At 39.7% G+C, this 20,183-nt stretch overlaps 1 protein-coding gene across 1 annotated transcript in view; it reads right to left on the bottom strand.

Moving 5' to 3' along the window:
* Window positions 1–20,183, bottom strand: part of LOC132384915 (protein HEG-like) — a 65,633-nt gene that overhangs the window by 11,540 nt on the left and 33,910 nt on the right. The window contains exons 3-10 of the mRNA XM_059956546.1: window positions 19,037–19,720; window positions 14,942–15,055; window positions 12,129–12,235; window positions 10,791–10,849; window positions 8,495–8,637; window positions 5,284–5,412; window positions 2,941–2,983; window positions 2,075–2,112 (exon numbers count right to left, since the gene is read on the bottom strand). Of these exons, the coding sequence (XP_059812529.1) occupies window positions 2,075–2,112; window positions 2,941–2,983; window positions 5,284–5,412; window positions 8,495–8,637; window positions 10,791–10,849; window positions 12,129–12,235; window positions 14,942–15,055; window positions 19,037–19,720 (1,317 nt within the window). The remainder of the gene's footprint in view (window positions 1–2,074; window positions 2,113–2,940; window positions 2,984–5,283; window positions 5,413–8,494; window positions 8,638–10,790; window positions 10,850–12,128; window positions 12,236–14,941; window positions 15,056–19,036; window positions 19,721–20,183) is intronic.

The following is a 20,183-nucleotide window of genomic DNA, read 5'->3' as shown; positions in this document are numbered from 1 at the left end:
TAAACACCCCAGCCAAGAGTAATATTTATCAACTCTGTCAACCCCAGTAAGAACTTTGTGTTTTGATAAGATCACCTCTCATTTTTGTGAACTCACAAAATAACAATTAATGACAATTAATTAAAAATGACAAGCCCCTGCCTCCACCCCACTTCCAAGAATAACCTGGCAAAACAAATGCAGAAAATGTGCAGTAGATCATGCAGTATCTGGAAAGAAAAAGAGAGTTAACCTCTTAATCTTAAATGCGAGAGATTCTACAGATGCTGGAAACATGGAGTAAACACACACAAAATGCTTGAAGAACACAGCAGGTCAGGCAGCACCTCTGGAAAGGAATAAGGAGTCAACGATTTGGGCCAAGACCCTTTATCAGGACTGATGAATAATCTCAGCCCAAAATGTTGACTCTTTATTCCTTTTCATAGATGCTGCCTGACCTGCTGATTTCCTCCAGCACTTTGTGTGCATTAACCTCTTAATGTGTTGATTCTTTGCTGCATTTCTTCTCTTGTTTTTGTGTTTGGTAAAGAGAAATGAGACCTTTACAAAATAATCCAGCTGCAATCTCACCACAACCCTATATGATTACAATAAAAAGTCTTATTTCTGTGTACAAACCCTTTTGCAATAACAGCCAACATGCTACTTGTTTTTCTGAGGGTTGCCGTACCCGTGCGTTAATTTTCAGAGATTTGTGTGAGTAATGCATACTTAAATAGAGGGCCCGCAAAGAACACCCTAGATTTGCAACTACATTGGCCCCTGCCATTATTCACTCCAACACTTGAGTGGCTGCCTCTACGACAAAGGGAGAAAGCAGAGTTCAGATTTTCAGGAAGCACATTTGGCAGAACTCAAGTGGGCAAATCTCACAATTGCGGATACAGTTTGACTGCTGGGTGAGTTTGTCAGTTTTGTCATTGCTGTTGGTGTTCTGTTCAGAGGTTGAGCACTCTCCCAGTGTCAAAAGGAGTGACAAATTTGAAGCTTAAAACAGAAAGGGTGGCAAAAGAATCAATGGAGAGCTGGCAGGCATATGAGAGAATAACGCACGCGGGTAACGAGAAGACGTGGAATGGACTGCCAGGTCAGTGGTGGTGAGCCTGATAAGAGTAAATTATGACACAGTGCACAGCCACAAACATTTACCCAAATGTCACGCCTAGAACTTAGATTCAGTGATAATCTCTCCTCTTGGCCAAGGGCTTAAAATATCACCCAAGTTTAGTATTTAAGCACACATCTTTCAGCTGCAATAAAGCACTCACATTTGCTTCAGTAAATAGTGCAAAGCCAAAAATTGTTCTTGAAACAACCTGCACAATCCTAATCATTACCTCAGCACAGGAACACTATGACCACCTTGCACTGCAATGGACTTTGTTGTTTTGTTCTAATCATGTTTGTCCTTGTACAAATATAGATTAATTTATGACTTTTCTTGTGAATATTGTGCATCTGATGCTATGGCCTGTGGCTCCGCCATTAGTCAGTCTTTCACTGCACCTGTGCATACACTTGTATATATGAAAATACACTCAAAATGTGCATGTGGGCGACACAATGCAGTTTCTGTTACCACTTTGCTCATGTTTTAAATATTTCTTGAAAACAAAAAGCCTTCAAGCGGTTAGCTACAATTTGCTTGCGATAGGCTGCAATCCTTGAGATGTCAATGGTCCTCGTTATCCACTGAAAGTCCATTCAAGGTGGTGCCGAGATCCTCATGTCAATGCATTGAAGAACACAGCAGCCCCAGCAAACAGCAGAAGGAATGCATTATCTCCCAGTTTACCCCCTTGTACAGCAGTTCCTACTCCACCAGCAGCAAAATCCATAGTTGCCATATTGGCTTCATGCGCTCACAAACTGGAGAGGCGTGAGACAATATGTCCTCCTTATACGGAATCCACAGTAGTGCACCAATATGTATAAAGTATGTTTAATATTATAGCTCTCTATTTATTCCCACAATATATAACACTATCTTCAGCTGATAGTATACATGATTTGCACAGCGTTTGAACTTTTTTTGCATCAGTTTGCAAGGGATCAAATGACAGGTACTTACATTTGTCACAGTTAAATCCACTATAACCAAATGGACACCTGAAAATAACAAACAAATGGTTTTTGCACCGATGGAAATACCATTGCAAGACAATGTTTAAAATTCAACCTCCATCATTCTTCCATCTACAAAAACCTTTGGGTTAATGCTTTGGAAGTCTCATAGCTCTCAGATAGAAATACCTTTGATACCCAACTCCAATATTATGCTAAGCATGGCATTCGAACTGTAATTTTTCCAGATTAGATTTTGACAAAGTTTTAAATTGAATCTAATTTCATGGTTGGAGAAGCAATAAAGGTCGGGGCAGATTTCAAGCATATATTTCAGTAAAATTCAACTCAGCAAAGGGAGGAAAATGGAGTACTCCTGCACTTAGCCCATTCAAAAGGCATACCCACACACCTGGAGAAATGCAGAGATATCATTCCTCACTTGGAGGCTGTAACCCCTTGGTAGAATAGAGGACATTACACTGTATACTATGATGTAAAGAAATTATTATTTTTGTAATAAGGATTCCAAAGAGCAGGATTAGAATAATTCTCCATTTCTACTCATCAGGACAATTAGATTTAATTATGTGATTGGTGATGGCAGAGCATTGACCCCAAATATTACCCTTTTATCCAATATCAAGTCTCTTTTCCTGCTAAAAGTACAGTTCAGCTACGATTGGCTCACAACTCAAGGAAAGGAAAACATGATAATCACTTAACAAAATAAACAGAAGTTACAGATAGCGTTGCAGTTTCTTGGATCACAAAACCATCCAGATTTAAATATCAGAGTGCCTCATCTTTGTGACTGGGGCGGATACTGTCAGAAAGGACTTCCTGAATAAGCATGAATAGTGCTCAACTTACTTTACACATGATCCATTCCGAAGTTTAAGTCCGCTTGGACAAGCTGTTTTAAAAAGAAAAGTAAATACACTTATTGTGTCTTCATCATTTGATCTTCATCATTTCAACTGGTGGCATGTTTATGCCAGCGGACAGCAGTATTAGGTCCATAAAGCCACCTGTATAAGCTGTGTGTACTTTTTTAAACCACCATTATGAAAATATTATCAACAATCCAGAAAGACAGGTTTATATCAATGTTGTACAAAAGTACACACAGTCATCTATCACCGTAGGCTCGGCAAACTTACATTTGCTGAACATGTGCCTTTCGATGGTGACTTGAATGATTGCTTGTTCCACAAGGTAAAAGAGAAGTATTACTCAAAAGCTTAACAGAGCCTGGCGCTGTACCATTGGAGCCCAAGGACTTCTGGAGACAAGGCAATTAGTTCTCAATAGGCTCAATGATGTTCAAAGTCAAGCAGCTATAATACTGTACTGGAAACCCGGCTGAAACAGTAGATCAATTACCTTAACCATCTCAAAATTCTTCATGACAGACCAAATGTAAAGACTTTATAAATCAGAGTATTTGTTGAAATGTTTTGGCCCCATGTACAATCTAAATGTTTTCACAACTGCTGCCACATGGTTTCAGCTGCCTGGACACAAGAACTGGAATTTCTCCTTGTCATTCCCTTAATCTTTTTGCCTCTCACCTTCCCTGACATTCTTCCCAAAAGCTAGATCTTAGCAGAGAGATGCTTAGAATTAGGAAGGCCGATGGAATGAATCTGCTTTAACAGCAGTTGAAGAATCTAGAACAAATATTAAACACAAGGTATCTAAGAGAAGAGGAAACCCATTTACAGAGTGAGACTGCAGGCATCATTCATGTTGAACTTGCAGCAAAAGCAAATTTAAAACTAAAGATTAGATTGGAGAGACAGATGGAAGAGGAGGGATTGAAAAGACAGAAAATTAGCAGGCAGCTAACAATTTCAGCATGACACTGATGGAAATAGGTCATCATTTTAGGAAACACAGGTGTGCAATCATTACATAAAATTAAGGGAATAACAGCAACTGATCAGAAACAGGATATTCTGTGGAAAAGTATAATCTCATACTACAAAGTTCACAGAGCAAGCCAAGCAATTCACTCAGTCTGGCAATGTAAGTTATTTTTCCACAGGATCAAGTAGTCAGTTTTTGGCTTTCAGTATATTTCAATGACATTTACTGGGTAGGGTCTGCTTGTTTTGTCTCAGTTAATGATCTGTGTCTAACACTGTTCTGTGCTGCCTGTGGAGTCAGCGATTATACCTTTACACTCAAGTGACATTGCTTCATACATGGCAAGTTGCAACAGGATCGAACAAAACAACTGTCTCAAAAGTAGGTAGATCACATTACATAATTATGAAGAAGATTAATACAGTATTAATTTATGCAACATACATTGCCTCGCTGCTACTAATCTACAATAGTGTGACAGTTCGCAGGATCTCTGCTTCAGTTTTGGCCCCATATTAATCAGTTCTTCACAACTGCTGCCACATGGTTTCAGCTGTCTGGATCACAAGAAATGGAACTTCACCCGACCATTCCCTTAATCTTTTTGTCTCTCACCTTCACTGAGATTCTTCCCAAAAACTAGATTTTAGATCAAGCTTTTGGTCACCTGGCCTAATCTCTCTTTTGGCTGGGTGTCAAGTTTCCTTCCCTAAAAGGTCTTGTGAAATTCAAGAGGCTTTACCACATTGAAGAGGTCCTCCATTGGTTAGGGTCGACCACGGATATTGCATCCTAGTTGTCTATGTTGCATATGCAAGCCAGGGCAGTTAGATATGGAGAGCAAGATGTTGCCCATGTAGCAGGTCACCCTCCATGTAGTTGATGATTCCAAAAGGAATGGCAGAGACCAATACAGTTTGGCACCAACAGCTCTGCAGGAGTTGCCAATCAGTGTTGAACTCAATGTGGGACTGCCTTAGGGACTCCAGCTCTGAATTTTTCCTTGGGGGTCCCCATGGGCGGGTATAGCCACAAGGCAGTGATGGCTTAAGATCAGAGTTTTCCTTCTCTACCATATTAAAGCTGCTATATGAAAACAAATTGTTACAACATTGGCCTATCCAGACAGTTCCTTGTACAGCAATCTGGACATTTCCCATTCCCCACAGAACAGCAGATTATTTGCTCCAAGGAGCCTACGCACATGTTTTGAGAGCTATGTCCACTAGCCCAACAAGTAGCAAGCTCCAGATCATACCCACTCATTGTTAAAAAGAAGTCCTATTTCTTAGTAAAGCACTGCAATACAATTATAACTTGCTTCAGCAAGAACATTGCACATACCTTTGCAACTTCGATCGGAATCTGCAAACTTGTTGTAACCAGGCAGGCAGCTACACTCACCAGTCCCATTAATTGCTGTGCAGTTAGAAGTGTTCACATCACACACATTTCGTTTGCAAATACTTTCAGCTTTAGTTTGTTAAAAAGAGGGGAAACAAGAAAACAAATAGGAAAAGTTACATCAGTTAAACTTGCTTTGATTTTGCTTTAATTTCTTTAGAATTTGGAATTTCTGCTTGCGCTTACTGGAGTAGTTTTCCCACTTTGTTTCAACCGTTTTAGATACTAAGGCAAAACAGAAAGCTCAGAACATGATCCCAATATTGACTCATGATTCACACACTGCTCTTCTTAACAGGCTGGATACAAGTTAGTGATGAGTGAATTGTGGTAACACTGCATTGCTTCACCAAAGCAAAATTGCCCAGTAACAAGCATTGAAAATGGTTTAAAAGGACATTTCCCCCTCAAAAAAGCAGCAAGATGGGTAATCAAGCTGCCAGCAGGCACTTCCATACATCTTGGCTTGTTCTAAAACAGAATTGAAGTGGAAAACATAGCACACTGGTGTTACAATTGTTTTAATGCTAATTCCAGTGTTGGTTTAGTGTAGAGGCAGTTTAATTTGTAATGGATACTTTCTGGTTTGGATAATCCATTTATGCAAGACTACATTAGCAAAAAAATAATTCATTAGTATGTACCCCCCCCCCCCCACCCACCCACCATAAAATTCAAATCAGATCCATGTGCTATAATAATGTTTGGAGTACAAAACAAAAACATTACATGGTTGTGTAGAGCTATTTTCTTAGATCCTGACTTAATCTTAAAATAATTTAATCATCGTCTTATTTTTCCAGATTAAATACTAAATATCTGCTTAGGAAGTACCCATTTACCAGTCATTAGGTTTGTTTTAATTTATTTGTCAAACAAGTTATGTATAATATATGTTAATTTAAGTCTATGCTTGTAATCTACTATGCTGCAAAAAGCTAACTTTCAAGGCATTAGTACCCTGTCCATATATGCCCATGACAATTAATTTTAACTTGAAATGAACTTGAAACTTGAGATGGCAAAGTTCATTCTTCCGGTGAAAAATGATAGAATAGTTCATTCCCTGCCTTGTGTATCAACTGATTGAAATTGCAGTCCATCGTACATAGCAAGTCATTGATTGCAAGTCAAGCAAAATGTTTCACTGTGAACATTACACATGTGCTTGAGCAAATTTTGTCCTTCAAAGACTCATCACAATAATTGTCTGACCTTAAAATAAGTGCTTGCTAACAAGGGCTGCATGGTGTTCTAGATTCTAATACCTGGCAGTATTCACAGAGTACAATGCAACTTCCATAATCTTTTAAGATGGCCGGGAAAGATGCATAATAAAATCTCATTTAAATGGTTCTAAGCTTGTGTCATAGGGGAATCATGCGTAAAATGCTAGTGTACCAGAGAGGCGAGTAACACAAAAATATTAGTTAGGATATGTTTCAAAAGTGCAATCAGTCACCCATCAAAAGACTTAATGCTCAGCACAATGACACAGGAATTCCAATATAGTATCCCTGCTGCCTCACTGTAACCTGACACCTCTAAGCAGCTCTTAATCCCTCTTTGTGGTTCTGTCAATCTCTTTTCAGCATTATCAAAATCGTGTTCCTTATAGCACAGTCCATTTGTTAATCTTTGTCATACAATAAAGAGTTAATGAGCTCAGCGCACTCCAAAGCTTATTGCATTCATAGATGGCATACATTTTGCATTTTATATGGTTGAAACGAAGACCAGTTTCAACTATACTCAAAGTTGCATGTATATTGCATCATCCAGGACTAGTAAATCATCCACCCATTACATTTATCTCACAAAATCTTCATAAAATGATAGGTGTGCAAAAGCTGGAAACATTTAGCATCTGTGGAAGAAGAAACAGTTAATGTCAAATTCATGATCCCACATCAGAACTGGGCCCTGTAATGCTGAGGGCTTTCAGCATTTTCTATTTTTATTCCAGATATCTAGCGTCTTTTAAAAAAATTTACGCATCCATCATTTTGCCTGGGATTCAGTTTAACGGTAAACTTTGGAGTTAAATTCCAAGCAGTTCTGAATATAAAAGAATACATTATTGGTACAGGACATGAATGCATCACCAGATTCAAAAGCTCTCAGGTTGTCACAACCAATTTCCCCACAACAATGGAACATACTACCCAAGCACCTCTGCTCTATACATGATTTACCACATTGAAAGGCCTCTCTGCTGGTCTACACTGCAGAGGTAGCACTGGAGAAGTATAAGCCTGGTTCCTGTATAACATTTCTGTTTTATGAATGAATGAGAGTGGAAGCAACAAAAAGGACAAACAATTGACCACAGCACTGTGGCACAATGGGCTAGTCAAGTTAAAGCAAGTGAAATCAAATGTGGTAACAACGCATTCCTAGGGGTCATGAATACGAGTTCTTAAGGCACAGTTGCCTGTACGTTACCAGAGAGAAGGACAAGTCTTTGGGACTAGAGAGGAAATTTAAACACGAAATATAAAATGACCCCAAAGCTGTAAGCTGTGCTAAAAGGAAAAGAGTAAAAAGCTGAAGAAAGTCCCTCATGGACTGAGACAGAAAAGATTATATTGAGGAGTAAGAAAGTGGGAGACGTATTAAATATCTTGCATCTGTCTAAGAAATAAAACACTATACATCTGGCAAGAATGAAGAGCTGAAAGAGATCAGTACAGGGGAAAATAATTGTTTAAAAAACTAATGCATCCTCATGATGTCATGACCAATATCTCAAAGTTTTGAAAGAAGACACTGTGGGGATAATAACTGGAGCACCCAACCTAAAATTCCAGATTCTAGTATGGCTACTTTTCAATCTGCAGGAAATAATATCCTCCCACTATTTAAGGAAAGGGAGAAAACACAGGGAACAACCAATCAGCCTGACATCAGAAGGAAGGAATTGCTGGATTTCTTTTTTTTTAATAAGCTTGTGTCTCATTAAAAACTGATGCCATGCCATTACAAGGGGAAACACTATTCCCTGAACCTCACAGATAAAGATACCAATCTTTAGAGGACTTTTCTAAAGCACCCTATGACTTTAATGTAATTAAAGAGGCAGTAACCATATTTAAGAGGCAATAACCACATTTTAGGCTAACTCAAAAGAACCAATGGACACTCAACTTACAAGTATAATTGTCTGAGTCTTTTATTGTTGTGCAGTTTAAACAAGTTTTGATGCCATTTTTGATACGTTGGTTGACAAATTCCTCAGTTACTTCGGAAGAAAGTGAAAAGATGTTGTCAATAGAGGCCTTAACACTCCCCTTTCTGAAAAGAGAAAAATAACGCAATTGAAAGTATGTGTAAAAATATACTACAGGCTCACTTAAACAGGCAACACACTGCATATATTTTCTACAGGTCAAGGATTCCACTTGCCAACTATCTCAAGCTTACATCCAAGTTCACTAGAGGTTTTAATTTGTTTTATATCAAAATTTCCAAATATTCTAGTTCCAAAATACAACTCACACTGATGTTAATTTTAATTCAAGATGATACAACTTTGACCCTGCTGGACAACCTCAGCCTCTCATTGTCAGAATGCATTAGCAAGATACATCTGATGATACTCCGGGAGTCAGCAGTAGCGAAGCTTGGAAAACATGCAAGTGATACAGTAGGTCAGAAGACAAATGAACTTAAACAACTAAAATGTAACTTCTTGTCTAGTGGGTCTTTTGGCAGTGGTGGGAAAACTACTGGTGAGGAAAATAAACAGGACCATTCAGCTGCTCGGGGTGGGTGACACAGCCTCGGCACAAGGGGACTTGCTCACACCAAGTAATTTATTAGATTAACCCTTTTTGTTAGCCAACAAGATTTGAAGCACTGGGGGAAAAGATTTCATTAAAAGGCCTAGGGTTTTCCAAAACCTTTGCAGTGCAAAAAGAGACCAACAATGGGTCAATTCCCACAGTTGAATGCCCAGTGCATATAATGTCAAGTGGACAATTCTTCCAGTGATAGGAAGTGAGCTCTTTAAACTGCCCAGAGTTCTCCAAGCAGCGCAGCCTTCTGTGGGCCAGTCTACCACTTGGCAGCCTAAAATGTCGCTAACACTGAGCCCCTGAGGAGAGCCACTGATGCGACCGGCAGCTTGGTCGTCTCTGAGGCTGAGGTACACAGGTGTTTCCAACAGGTGGACAGTCGCAAGGCTGCGGGACCGGACAGCATCCCAGTGTGCGCAGCACAACTGGCAGGTGTGTTTCCAGACATTTTTAATCTCTCCCTCTCCCAGTGTAGAGTGCCCTCCTGCTTCAAAACATCCACCATTGTCCCTGTACCTAAAAAGACCAAGGTAACATGTCTGAACAACTGGCGTACTGTCGCACTCACTTCAATAATAAGCAAATGCTTTGAGAGGCTGGTCAAGGATTACACCTGCAGCATGCTCCCACCCACACTGGACCCTCTACAATTTGCCTACTGACACAATCAATTGACAAATGACGCAATAGCTACTGCTCTACACACTGTCCTTACACATCTGGCGAAGAAGGATGCTTATGCGAGAATGCTGTTCTTGGACTACAGTTCAGCATTCAACACCACAATTCCATCCAGGCTCGACAGGAAGCTCAGAGACCTCGGCCTTCACCCTGCCTTGTGTAGCTGAATCCTCGACTTCCTGTCAGATCGCTGGCAGATGGTAAGGGTGGGCTCCCTCACCTCTGCTTCTCAGACCCTCAACACAGGAGCCCCTCAGGGCTGTGTACTAAGCTCCCTCCTTTACTACTCTCTGTATACCCATGACTGTGTTACCACCCACAATCTGTTAATTAAATTTGCTGACGACACGACACTGATTGGCCTAATCTCAAATAATATTCAGGACATTTACAGAGACAGGGGTGTAAAAAGGGCGCGAATGATCATTGAGGACCTGAGTCACCCCAACCACAAACTGTTCCAGCTGCTACCATCCGGGAAATAGTACCACAGCATAAAAGCCAGGACCAACAGGCTCCAGGACAGCTTCTTCCACCAGGCTAACAGACTGATCAATTCACTCTGTACAATTGTATTTCTATGTTATATTGACTGTCCTGTTGTACATACTATTTATTATAAATGTCTATAAATTGTACATTGCACATTTAGACAGAGATGTAAAGATTTTTACTCCTCATGTATATGAAGGAGGTAAGAAATAAATTCAATTCAATTCAATACAGGGCGGAGGCCTTCATGTAGAGACAAGAAAAACCCTTGGCAAACAGATGCAAATTCATATGCTGACTATGAGAGAGCTGGGTGAAACACAGCTGACCTGTCTATACAAGTCAAACTGTACAGTCGTGGTGCCTGGGCCAATTTGCATTACAACATTGCATCATTCTTGACCCATGCATCGAGAGGAAGCATCAGTTCAGAGTTACACCACATGTTAAGGTTCTGGTTTAATAGTGGGTACTTACTCAAGTTTCCAAACAATAGATTGGTAGTAGGAAGAGTCATTTTTGAAGAATTTTTTCATCTAATCACAATACAATGGGGAGAAAAGAAAATAAGTTTCAGGAATCATCACAGCTTTTTTATTCTCTGCAATAGTATTTTCATATCCCAAGAAAATATCTTCACTGGTATTTGTTGTAAAGCAACACATGATTTGAATAATACAATGCCACACACATTTAATTACAACTGGAATTGGTGGTGGGACAGGGATAAAGGGCCAGAAGCTTTACAATAATAAGGCGTGGTTGGGAATTTTTAATTTGGTTTTGCGAGGGGTGGTGAAGAATAATTAAAGTTAGTGAACTTTCCGGGGTATCTTTGTGTTTTAAAAAATCTGTTTGTGCTTCAGCTGTGTGCAGATCATATAAAAACGTGAAGATTTCAGGCATCAGTTCGCAGTCCTTCTACTCCCATTCAGTTCAGTCACGTCAAGAAAGCTTCCACTTGATTACATACACTTGCATCACTGAGCAAATGTCACAGGATATATGTATATCCCTCGGTGAAGCTTCACTGGCCTAGGGTGAAAAGTAGCAGCCTGGAAGTACCAGATGTCATTTACGTGCTTTGCAAGTTCCTCAAACAGTCTGCTTATGTATATTTAATCAGAGAAGAGAGATCAAGGAATATAGGGAAATCAGAGGGGTCAAAGATCCAATCAACCAACAATTTACCCAAAGGCACAGTAAGCTCAAGGGGCTGTATTGCTGTTCCACCTCATGTTTAGCAGAATAATTATCATCTCATAAGCAAACTGCCAGTAAAACTTATGTGTTTGGGGATCTTCCTCGCTCCAAGTAAACTTAAAAATTTCTTCTTAGTGGATAAAAGGCAATCCCCAACTAAATTCCAGGAAAATTGGCTAAACGGGTGAACTGGTGCAACAGATATAGATAGAGTGTGCGTGGAGAGGATGGTTCCTATGGTGGGAGACTCTAGGGCCAGATGACACAGCCTCAGAAAACAAGGATATCTCTTTAGAGCAGAGATGCGGAGGAATTTCATTAGCCAGAGGCCGGTGAATCTGTGGAATTCATTGCCACGGACAGCTATGGAGGCCAAGTCATTAAGTATACTTAACATGGAGGTTGACAAGTTCTTAATTAGTCAGAGTGCCAAAGGTTCTGAGGAGAAGGCAAGAGAATGGGGTTGAGAAGGATAATAAATTAGCCATGATCGAATGGGCAGAGCAGACTCAATTAGACATGGCCTAATCCTGTTCCAATGTCTTACGGTCTAATGTGATAAAATGCTGACTAGGTATGAAGAAACAGGATAAAAGCAAGATGGTACCTTACCTCCTCCTCTATTCTTCTTGAAGTGTTTAAGAATATCTTTGAACGAACATCATTCATACCAGGTTCAAAGTCCATTGTTAAATGCAAAGTACCCGGGAAGGTTCTCACTGAAAGAGGAAAATGGAAATAACATAGACTTTCTCATTTGAACAAGCAATTAGTACAAAGATTTAATACAGGACAAATAAAAACCAAGGGCAAACAGATTGCCTTCCTGCGCATTGGTTTGCACAAGGGAAAATATATGGGCGACAAATTCCTGTTATTGTCATTTTCAAGGTTGCCAAGGAAAATAATCCAAAAAATACACCGATAGAATGGAAAAAGATAATGTTCCACAAATAATGTTGATAGTTAAAACTACCCACAACAAAAACATGTCAGCTCCAGCACTTTTAGCTCTGGTGTTTATGACTGAATATAAAAAGGCTACAGGCCACAATATTTAAAGGGAATAGGCAAAACGTGTGCAGGTTAAGTGAAAACAGTAGAAATGAGTATCACGTACAACACGCTGGAGGAACTCAGCAGGTTGGACAGCATCCATGGATACGAACAGCCTCCGGCCGAGACCCTTCGTCAGGACCTGCTGAGTTCCTCCAGAGTGTTGTACGTGATACTCATTTCTACTTCTTCACTTAACCTGACCAAAAGGTACACTGGTGCATTAATTATGAAACTCATCACCGTACTCAGTGTTTGTTTCTGTGGATAGAAGGCTTGTGATATATGTTAAAGACGTCCAAATTTTCCATGGTCTCATCAAGAACTTTTATCACAAGAAGGCAGTGTGATGCACATTGATGAAGTACCTCCATCTTCTGGAAGTAGAAGTTCCATCATTTTATAATCTAAAGCAGGGGCTCCCATCCTTTTATATGTCATGGAGCCTTACCATTATCTGAGGGGTCTGTGGTTAGAAACCCCTGATCTAAAGTGAAAGTGTCAACAATGATTTTACATTTGTCCTTCAATCAGACACAAGAATCATCTGCATACAGCTGCTTGGCCACAGATATTTGGTTAAATTTTGTTTTGTACTATAGCCAATGAAGCTTAAACAGCTCCTCCTTCATTCTAGCACCATTCTTACAGGAGGTTGGTTGAAGGTGAGGGGCAAGATTACAACAAGAAAAGTCTAAGAAAAATATTGGGGCAATAAGCACAGCCTGGCTTTGTTGTGGGCCTGATGGTTAACATCACAGCTTGCATGATTTGGTAGACTGAGTGCAAGAAAGATTAATTTCTGTGAGCTGCCAAATCTGAGAATGATGTCCCTCAATCCCTGAATGACAAATGCCAAGAGCAGGTCAATTAAAACATGGAAAATAGATTCAGAATGACCTCCTTGGCAATCTGCTACAGTTTTATTTGCATTTAATATCGTCCTCTATCCACTTTGTCAACCATCGCTTACATAGGACAAGTTTGAGGAAAAAGTACTGTTTGAAAGGCATTGGCCTGTTTTTCGGTCACTGTGAGGTTGTGACTGGGAAGCTTCCTGATTATGACCTTCCCAAAGGAAGACAGCAGGCCGACCCCCCTGTGATAGCAAATGTTGGATTTGTCTCCCTTCTAAAAGGTGGTCATGATTATGACATCTGGAGGTCTCTGAAAGATCCTTCACTTCCCAGTGGAAGACGAAGCTGTGGACTTTTGACGAAAGCTTGTCACCGGTGTTAGCGGGTATCTTGTCTACTATGGAGTTCTTGAGTCGTGATATGGCTTTCTTGACTTCTTGTGGATCAGAGTGACAGCAAGGTTGATACAGGCTGAATTCTAGATCAAGGAGGAGGTCCGTGATCATCTGAGAGTCAGTGGTTTGATTTTTGGCAGTGGTGCCATGATCCAGTGCGAGATACAAGGATGCATCTGAAAGCCCAAGTTTGGCTTCCATGAGATGGGGTCGGTTGCCAGGCAACAACATTAACCTCATCTGCAGGTTTGAAGATGACATTAGGGCTCATTCTTGCTGAGCACAGAGTCACAAAACTGATTGCCAACTAAGACATTCTGAATCCTATTTCCCTCATTCTCTTGGTGCCTGTCATTCTATCCCTAGCCAAGAGGTAGAGAAAGACTAGTTTTGGAATCCCTTCAGTACTCAACAGTACAGACACGACCTACATACCATTACAAAACAGTCAGAAAACATGGGAATATGTAACAGTGTATCAATCAGCACAAATGATTCAAAATGTGCTATGCTGACTACATCATGATATGAAGGACCAAACTTCATGTTGGGATTGAATGTTTTTTAAAAAAAAGCAGGAAATGAACACAGGATCTAATTACCAAAAAGCTCATTAAGGACCCTCACCGTCTGGACATACACTTTACTCATTACTACCTGAAGGCCCACACTTGACATTTTAGGAACTGCTTCTTCCCCTCACAATCAGATTTCTGAACGGTCTGTGAACCCATGACCACTACGTCACTACATTGCTCTCTTTTTGCACCATTTACTTTTTATATATTTCTTATTACAACTTTTTAAAAAATGTATTGCACTGTACTGCCGCAAAACAAAACAAAATTCATGACATATGTCGGTGATGATAAGCCTGATTCTGATTGGAACTCAGCAATTCTGCAAAATTACGGAAAGATTAAGTCTACTCCCAAAGAGGTGAAATTTTAAGCTCTTTTCATCTTAAAGCTTTCTAGTTTAGCTGCATCAAATCCTGGTAAGCTTGTGCATATTTGTAATGAATTGTTAGGAATGGTTTTCCATGCAATATTAGACTATAGTGCAAGACATTTATGCTTGTTGTATTATAAATCAATAGCAACGAGTTTCAGTTTACCTGTTACACAGTTACCGCTCTGCATAAATTGCCCAATGGGACAGCGGCAGGTATGTGACTGATAAAGTTCCACACATTTACTGCCTGGCGGACAAGTCGAATGTTGGCATTGAACTAGAAACAAAGTAAATAGAATATCAACACATTACTTAGAACATATATTGTGCAATGAACCACAGTCACAGACGTGGTATGTTTGAAATTCATGGAAGAGAGATAATCAAAAGCTTTGGATTAGAAAATGTAACAGTTTATATTCTTGTATTAAAGGATTTGTAGGATGTAATTATGGAGTAGCTCATAATCTTTTGTGGGATTTTAACATTGGGTTTACCCAAGTTCCAAACAAATTGTCAACTGTAGTTTAGAGCTGACTGCAAAATGGATAACAAAGTGGCTGGTAATCTTGTTCAAGATTGTAGAAATTAGATGAATTGCAACCCTCTCATGACCTCACAAGTTTAGAAAAAGCTTTGAGCATTACAGGATGATGACCAGCTCAACAAATAACGTTTTCTTACTCAGGTCAAGCACTGCCAATGATAGAGGAGTGAGGTGGCTTATTTTCATTAAAAAAATTACTAACACTTTTATTGTGAGCCTATGTGAAGCTTTGACCATGTCCAGAACAAAATAGTCAGACCACACTTGAAATATGGTGAGCAGTTTTGGGCCCCTTATCTATGAAAGGGTGTCCTGGCATTGAAGAGAGTCCAGAGAAGGTTCACGAGAATGATTCCAGGAATGAAAGGATGTTAATGTATGAGGAGTGTTTGGTTGCACTGGGCCTGCACTCGCTGGAGTTCATAAGGGGAGAATCTCATTGAAACTTATCAAATATTGACAAGCCTAGAGAGTGAATGTGGAGAGGACAATTTCTGTGGGGTGGGTGCGGGATCTAGGGCCAGAGGGCATGGCCTCAGAATAGATTGCTATCCCTTTAGAACAGAGATGAGGAGGAATTTCCTTTGCCAGAGGGTGGTGAATTGCTGGAATTCATTGCCACATACGGCCGTGCAGGCGAAGTCATTGAGTAAATTTAAAGTGGAGATTGATAGGCTCTTCGAGTGAATCTGCAGATGCTGGAAATAAATAAAAACACAAAATGTTGGCAGAACTCAGCAGGCCAGACCGCATCTACGGGAGGAGGTAGTGACGAAGTTTCGGGCCGAAACCCTTCATCAGGGTGAAGGGTTTCGGCCCGAAACGTCGTCACTACCTCCTCCCGTAGATGCAGTCTGGCCTGCTGAGTTCTGCCAGCATTTTGTGTTTTTATTGATAGGCTCTTGATTAGTAAGGGTGTCAAAGGTTATGGGGAGAAGGAAGGAGAATGGGGTTGAAGGTAATAGTAAATCTGCCATAACAGAATGGCAGAACAGACTTGATGGGCCAAATAGCCTAATTCTATTCCTATGTCTTATGGTCTTACAAAAACTTTGGCTACAAAAATATGACTTTTGAATGTAATATTATGCAAGTTTACCTGATTGACTATTTGTCAACTGGAAAGAACGCTAAAAAGGATCAGAAATTTATTATTAGTGGTCCCCCTTTACCCAATGGAAAGAGAAATTACTCAGCAGAACAAAATAAAATTGCATCAGTGAGTAATATGGAAAAGTGTTGTAAATAAATCAGGTGCCTATTTACCCAACAAGGGATTACACAACAGTAACCAATTTCCCATTTTCCACTGAGTCTCAAGGAAGATCAGTTTGCAAAACAAAAATATTCATCATTCTTCTCATTCATACATTGAATTTCTTAATATAGTCAGGGCATTCCAAAGATTAAATGTTAACATGAAATCTTAACTACTCTTTTCCTCGTACTCTCTATTAAAATTGCCTGCCATTTCTTGCTTCTGTTAACGATACTGGAGTCATTCACGATTACTGCTGCTCCTACTCCATTCATATAACACCTTTGGCATGTCTCATCTGAGACATCTTAAAGAAAAATTGATGTTAAGTCAAATGGGCTGAATGAATTGATGAGAGGCAAGTTTTAAAAGTGGCTCAAAAGAAGAAATTTAATAAAAAGTAGGGAAATGAAAAGGTTCAGGTAGGGAATTCCAGAGTTTAAATTTTCGATTTCTGAAGGCATGAGCAATTTAGGCTCAGGGATAATAGAAATACAGGTGACAGGTTTACAGGATGGAAAGAGGTGAGACTAGAAGTACTTGAAAATAAGAAGGTTTAAAATGATTGCTTATTAGAATGGGTCTACACATGAAGTGTTGATGAGTGAACAGAACTTAGTGGGAATTGAAATATGGACAGTACATCTTGAGAGTAGACTTGTTGGAATCCACAGAATCGAAGTTGGAGAAGCCTGAACTAGTTTCTTTTTAAATAAAGCATTCCAGGTTGTTCTCCCCCTAATTTAGACCATTTCAAAACAGAATAACTTGAATCTGTGTTGGAATGATAATGAAGTCTATCAAAGAAATGCATGGGTGAGGCAAGGGACATCTTAGTGGTGGAAAGAATCTTAGTGATGGCAGGATTATTTGTTTGTTGTTGAAATAGGATCAAATATGACAACAGTCCTGCAAACAACTTGATTCAGTTTCAATTTCCAGGAAAGGTGATGCATCTAAATGCTGAGGGATCAAATATAATTAAGTGTTCCAAAACTGAGCCAATTAGAGATGGGTCAAGAGTATTAATGATTAGTGGGAGTGTCATCAACATGAATGTGCAAACCAGAATCTTCATTGTAAATGATCCTGCCTGATCTGCTGAGTTCCTCCAGCATTTTGTATGTTGCTCTGCATTCCAAAATGTTATTTTTATGTGTTGGTTTCACCTGGTAAAATGCTAGTGAATCACAGTAGTTATCAGTGAAGCCTGCACCATATAATTTCCACTCTGCATATAGTAAACAAAGTCATTACCGTCAAGAATGAAGGTCATGGGATGGTAAACATTTAACTTTGAGAGCACCAGCACCTGGTGCTGGTAAGTTATACTACCGATCAACGAAGGCCATAGAGACATTTCAGTTCCTCTTACTGAGATTTATTTGCTAGGTACACATTCTTCAATCTTGTGATTCTCAATGTGGTTAGCCAAACATTTTGTAATGTTTAATAAAATAAAGAATACACATTAGATGGTAGGAGGATGAAAAAAAATAGCAGAACAGAGAATCTTTGAATGGATGTACATACACAGATCTCCAGAACGCAGAAGGCTGTTTGGAAGGTGCACTTGCCTTTGTTGGCTTTGGGAGAAAAATTACAAGGTAGAGAGGCCATGCTGGAACAGTAGAAATGCTCATTATAGCAGACCTACTTTGAAACAGAGGTCTGGCCATCGGGAGAAAAGATAAAGAAGAGATTCAGAAGGATGTTGCCAGGGCTGGAGAATTTTACTTCAATTTTTAAAAAAATGGCTGGGTTTGATTTCTTTGGAACAAAAGGGACTCTAGGGGGATTTTATTAATGTTTACTTTTGAGATCTGGACATCACTGGCAAATCCAGAATTTATTGGCCATCCCAATTACCCTCTGGAAGGTGGTGGCTTGCCAATCTATAGCAGATGCATCTAATAGTCACCCACATGTGGTGTGTCTGGAGTCAGGCATAGACCATACCAGGTAAGTCTGGCAGATATCCTTCTGAGGTGCATTATAAAATCACATGAATTTTTAGTACAGTCCAGTAGAGTGTTATGGTTATTGTTAGCAAGGTTAGTTATCGTGTTTCAAAGTTACCAATTATTAATTAACTTTGAATACCACAGGCAGGATTTGAACTCATGCTTCTGGATTATTACTCCAGCAACTTAATTTAATTACATGTCCTTTGACAGACCACAGCAAAAACTAGGCATACGTTTAAGGTAGACAGTAGAAGCGTAACAGGACTGATGAGAATAAGAACAAAAAATAAATCAAACAGCCAAAGACCTTTCTACATTCCAAAATGGAAAACAGGATCAGCCTAAACAGTCCATTTTTGGTTGGGATGGTTCCAAATTAGCTTCTGTGTTTTTATGAACAGTTTCACAGTTATATAATACTTGTTGTTAAAAATCAACCAGCCTGTTTCACAGCCAACTGGGCAGAAATGACCAGAAGCATCTTACCTGTAGAGTGTGTTGTTGAAGTCTTTTGAGACTGTGTACTCCAGCTCGAATGGGGAACATCTGTACTGAGACCTGTTGTGTTCACTGGTAGTGTTATGTTGACTGTCATTGTCACTGTTGTGGTGTTAGATGCATCTACTACAGTTGTCCCATTTGTTGTTGGCACAGTAATATTGGTAGATACACTTGCAGTTGTCAAGTTGCTTGAGGCATTAAGTGTGGTGGCAATGGTTGTGGGTATGATTGTTGAACCCTGGGTGACATCATCTGTCACACTTGTAGGTTGAGTTGTGTTTATTATTGAACTTGCCACATCTACCGGCATGTTTGTTTGGTTGACACTGAAGTTTGTAGTCTCAACTGTTGAATGCAAAGCAGTGGTCATTGCTTCAACTGTGCTTGCATTTGCAGATGCTTCAGAGGCTAAATTAGTTGGGGTAACTATTGGGACACTTGCTTTGGATGGCGTTAAAACTGTAGTGCTTGAACTGACGGATGAGGTTGGGTTACCGCTTTCTGTGCTTGAACGGGATTCTGGGCTTGTAGTGCCAATTGCCATACTTGATTGGTTAGTTGTCAGAAAGGTTGATTCTCCTGGTGAAGTGGAATCCGATGATGATAGCGAGGTTGAGCTGGTAAAAGACGTATTTGAAGAGGAACTCACAGTGGGCGTTACTGTGCCTTCTGAAAGAACAAGAATTTCCATTTAAATACTACTTCAAAAAAAAGCATCCCAAGCACTTAACTGGAACATTGGTGAGGAGATTATTTAGAGTTGGTTCCCAAATAACTAATCAATGTGTTAAGTCTTCCCAAGTACTTTGAAGAAGGAAAGAGAGGTAGAGCCATCTTGTGCTTTGGGCAAGAAATGCTAGCCCTTTAGAAATAGATTACAGATCACTGTGCAATAATGCAGCCAGACCTCCACCCCTAACCCTGCTCTGTAATTCGTTAAACCCCATCAGAAACAGATGTCAATACCATTAATCATCTATTTTAAATATCCAGTGGTTAATCCCCACTAATGCCATTATTTCTTTCAAATTAACATTTCTGCTCTTATAAAATAAATCATTGTATATTTTACAAAGCATCCCTACGGCAGCTATGGCTTTACACAAAACCATAATGCACTTGGAACAACTCG

Source organism: Hypanus sabinus, chromosome X1 (genome assembly GCF_030144855.1).
Source record: "Hypanus sabinus isolate sHypSab1 chromosome X1, sHypSab1.hap1, whole genome shotgun sequence".
NCBI classification, from domain to species: Eukaryota; Metazoa; Chordata; class Chondrichthyes; order Myliobatiformes; family Dasyatidae; genus Hypanus; species Hypanus sabinus.
This window is presented reverse-complemented; position numbering and strand designations above follow the sequence as displayed.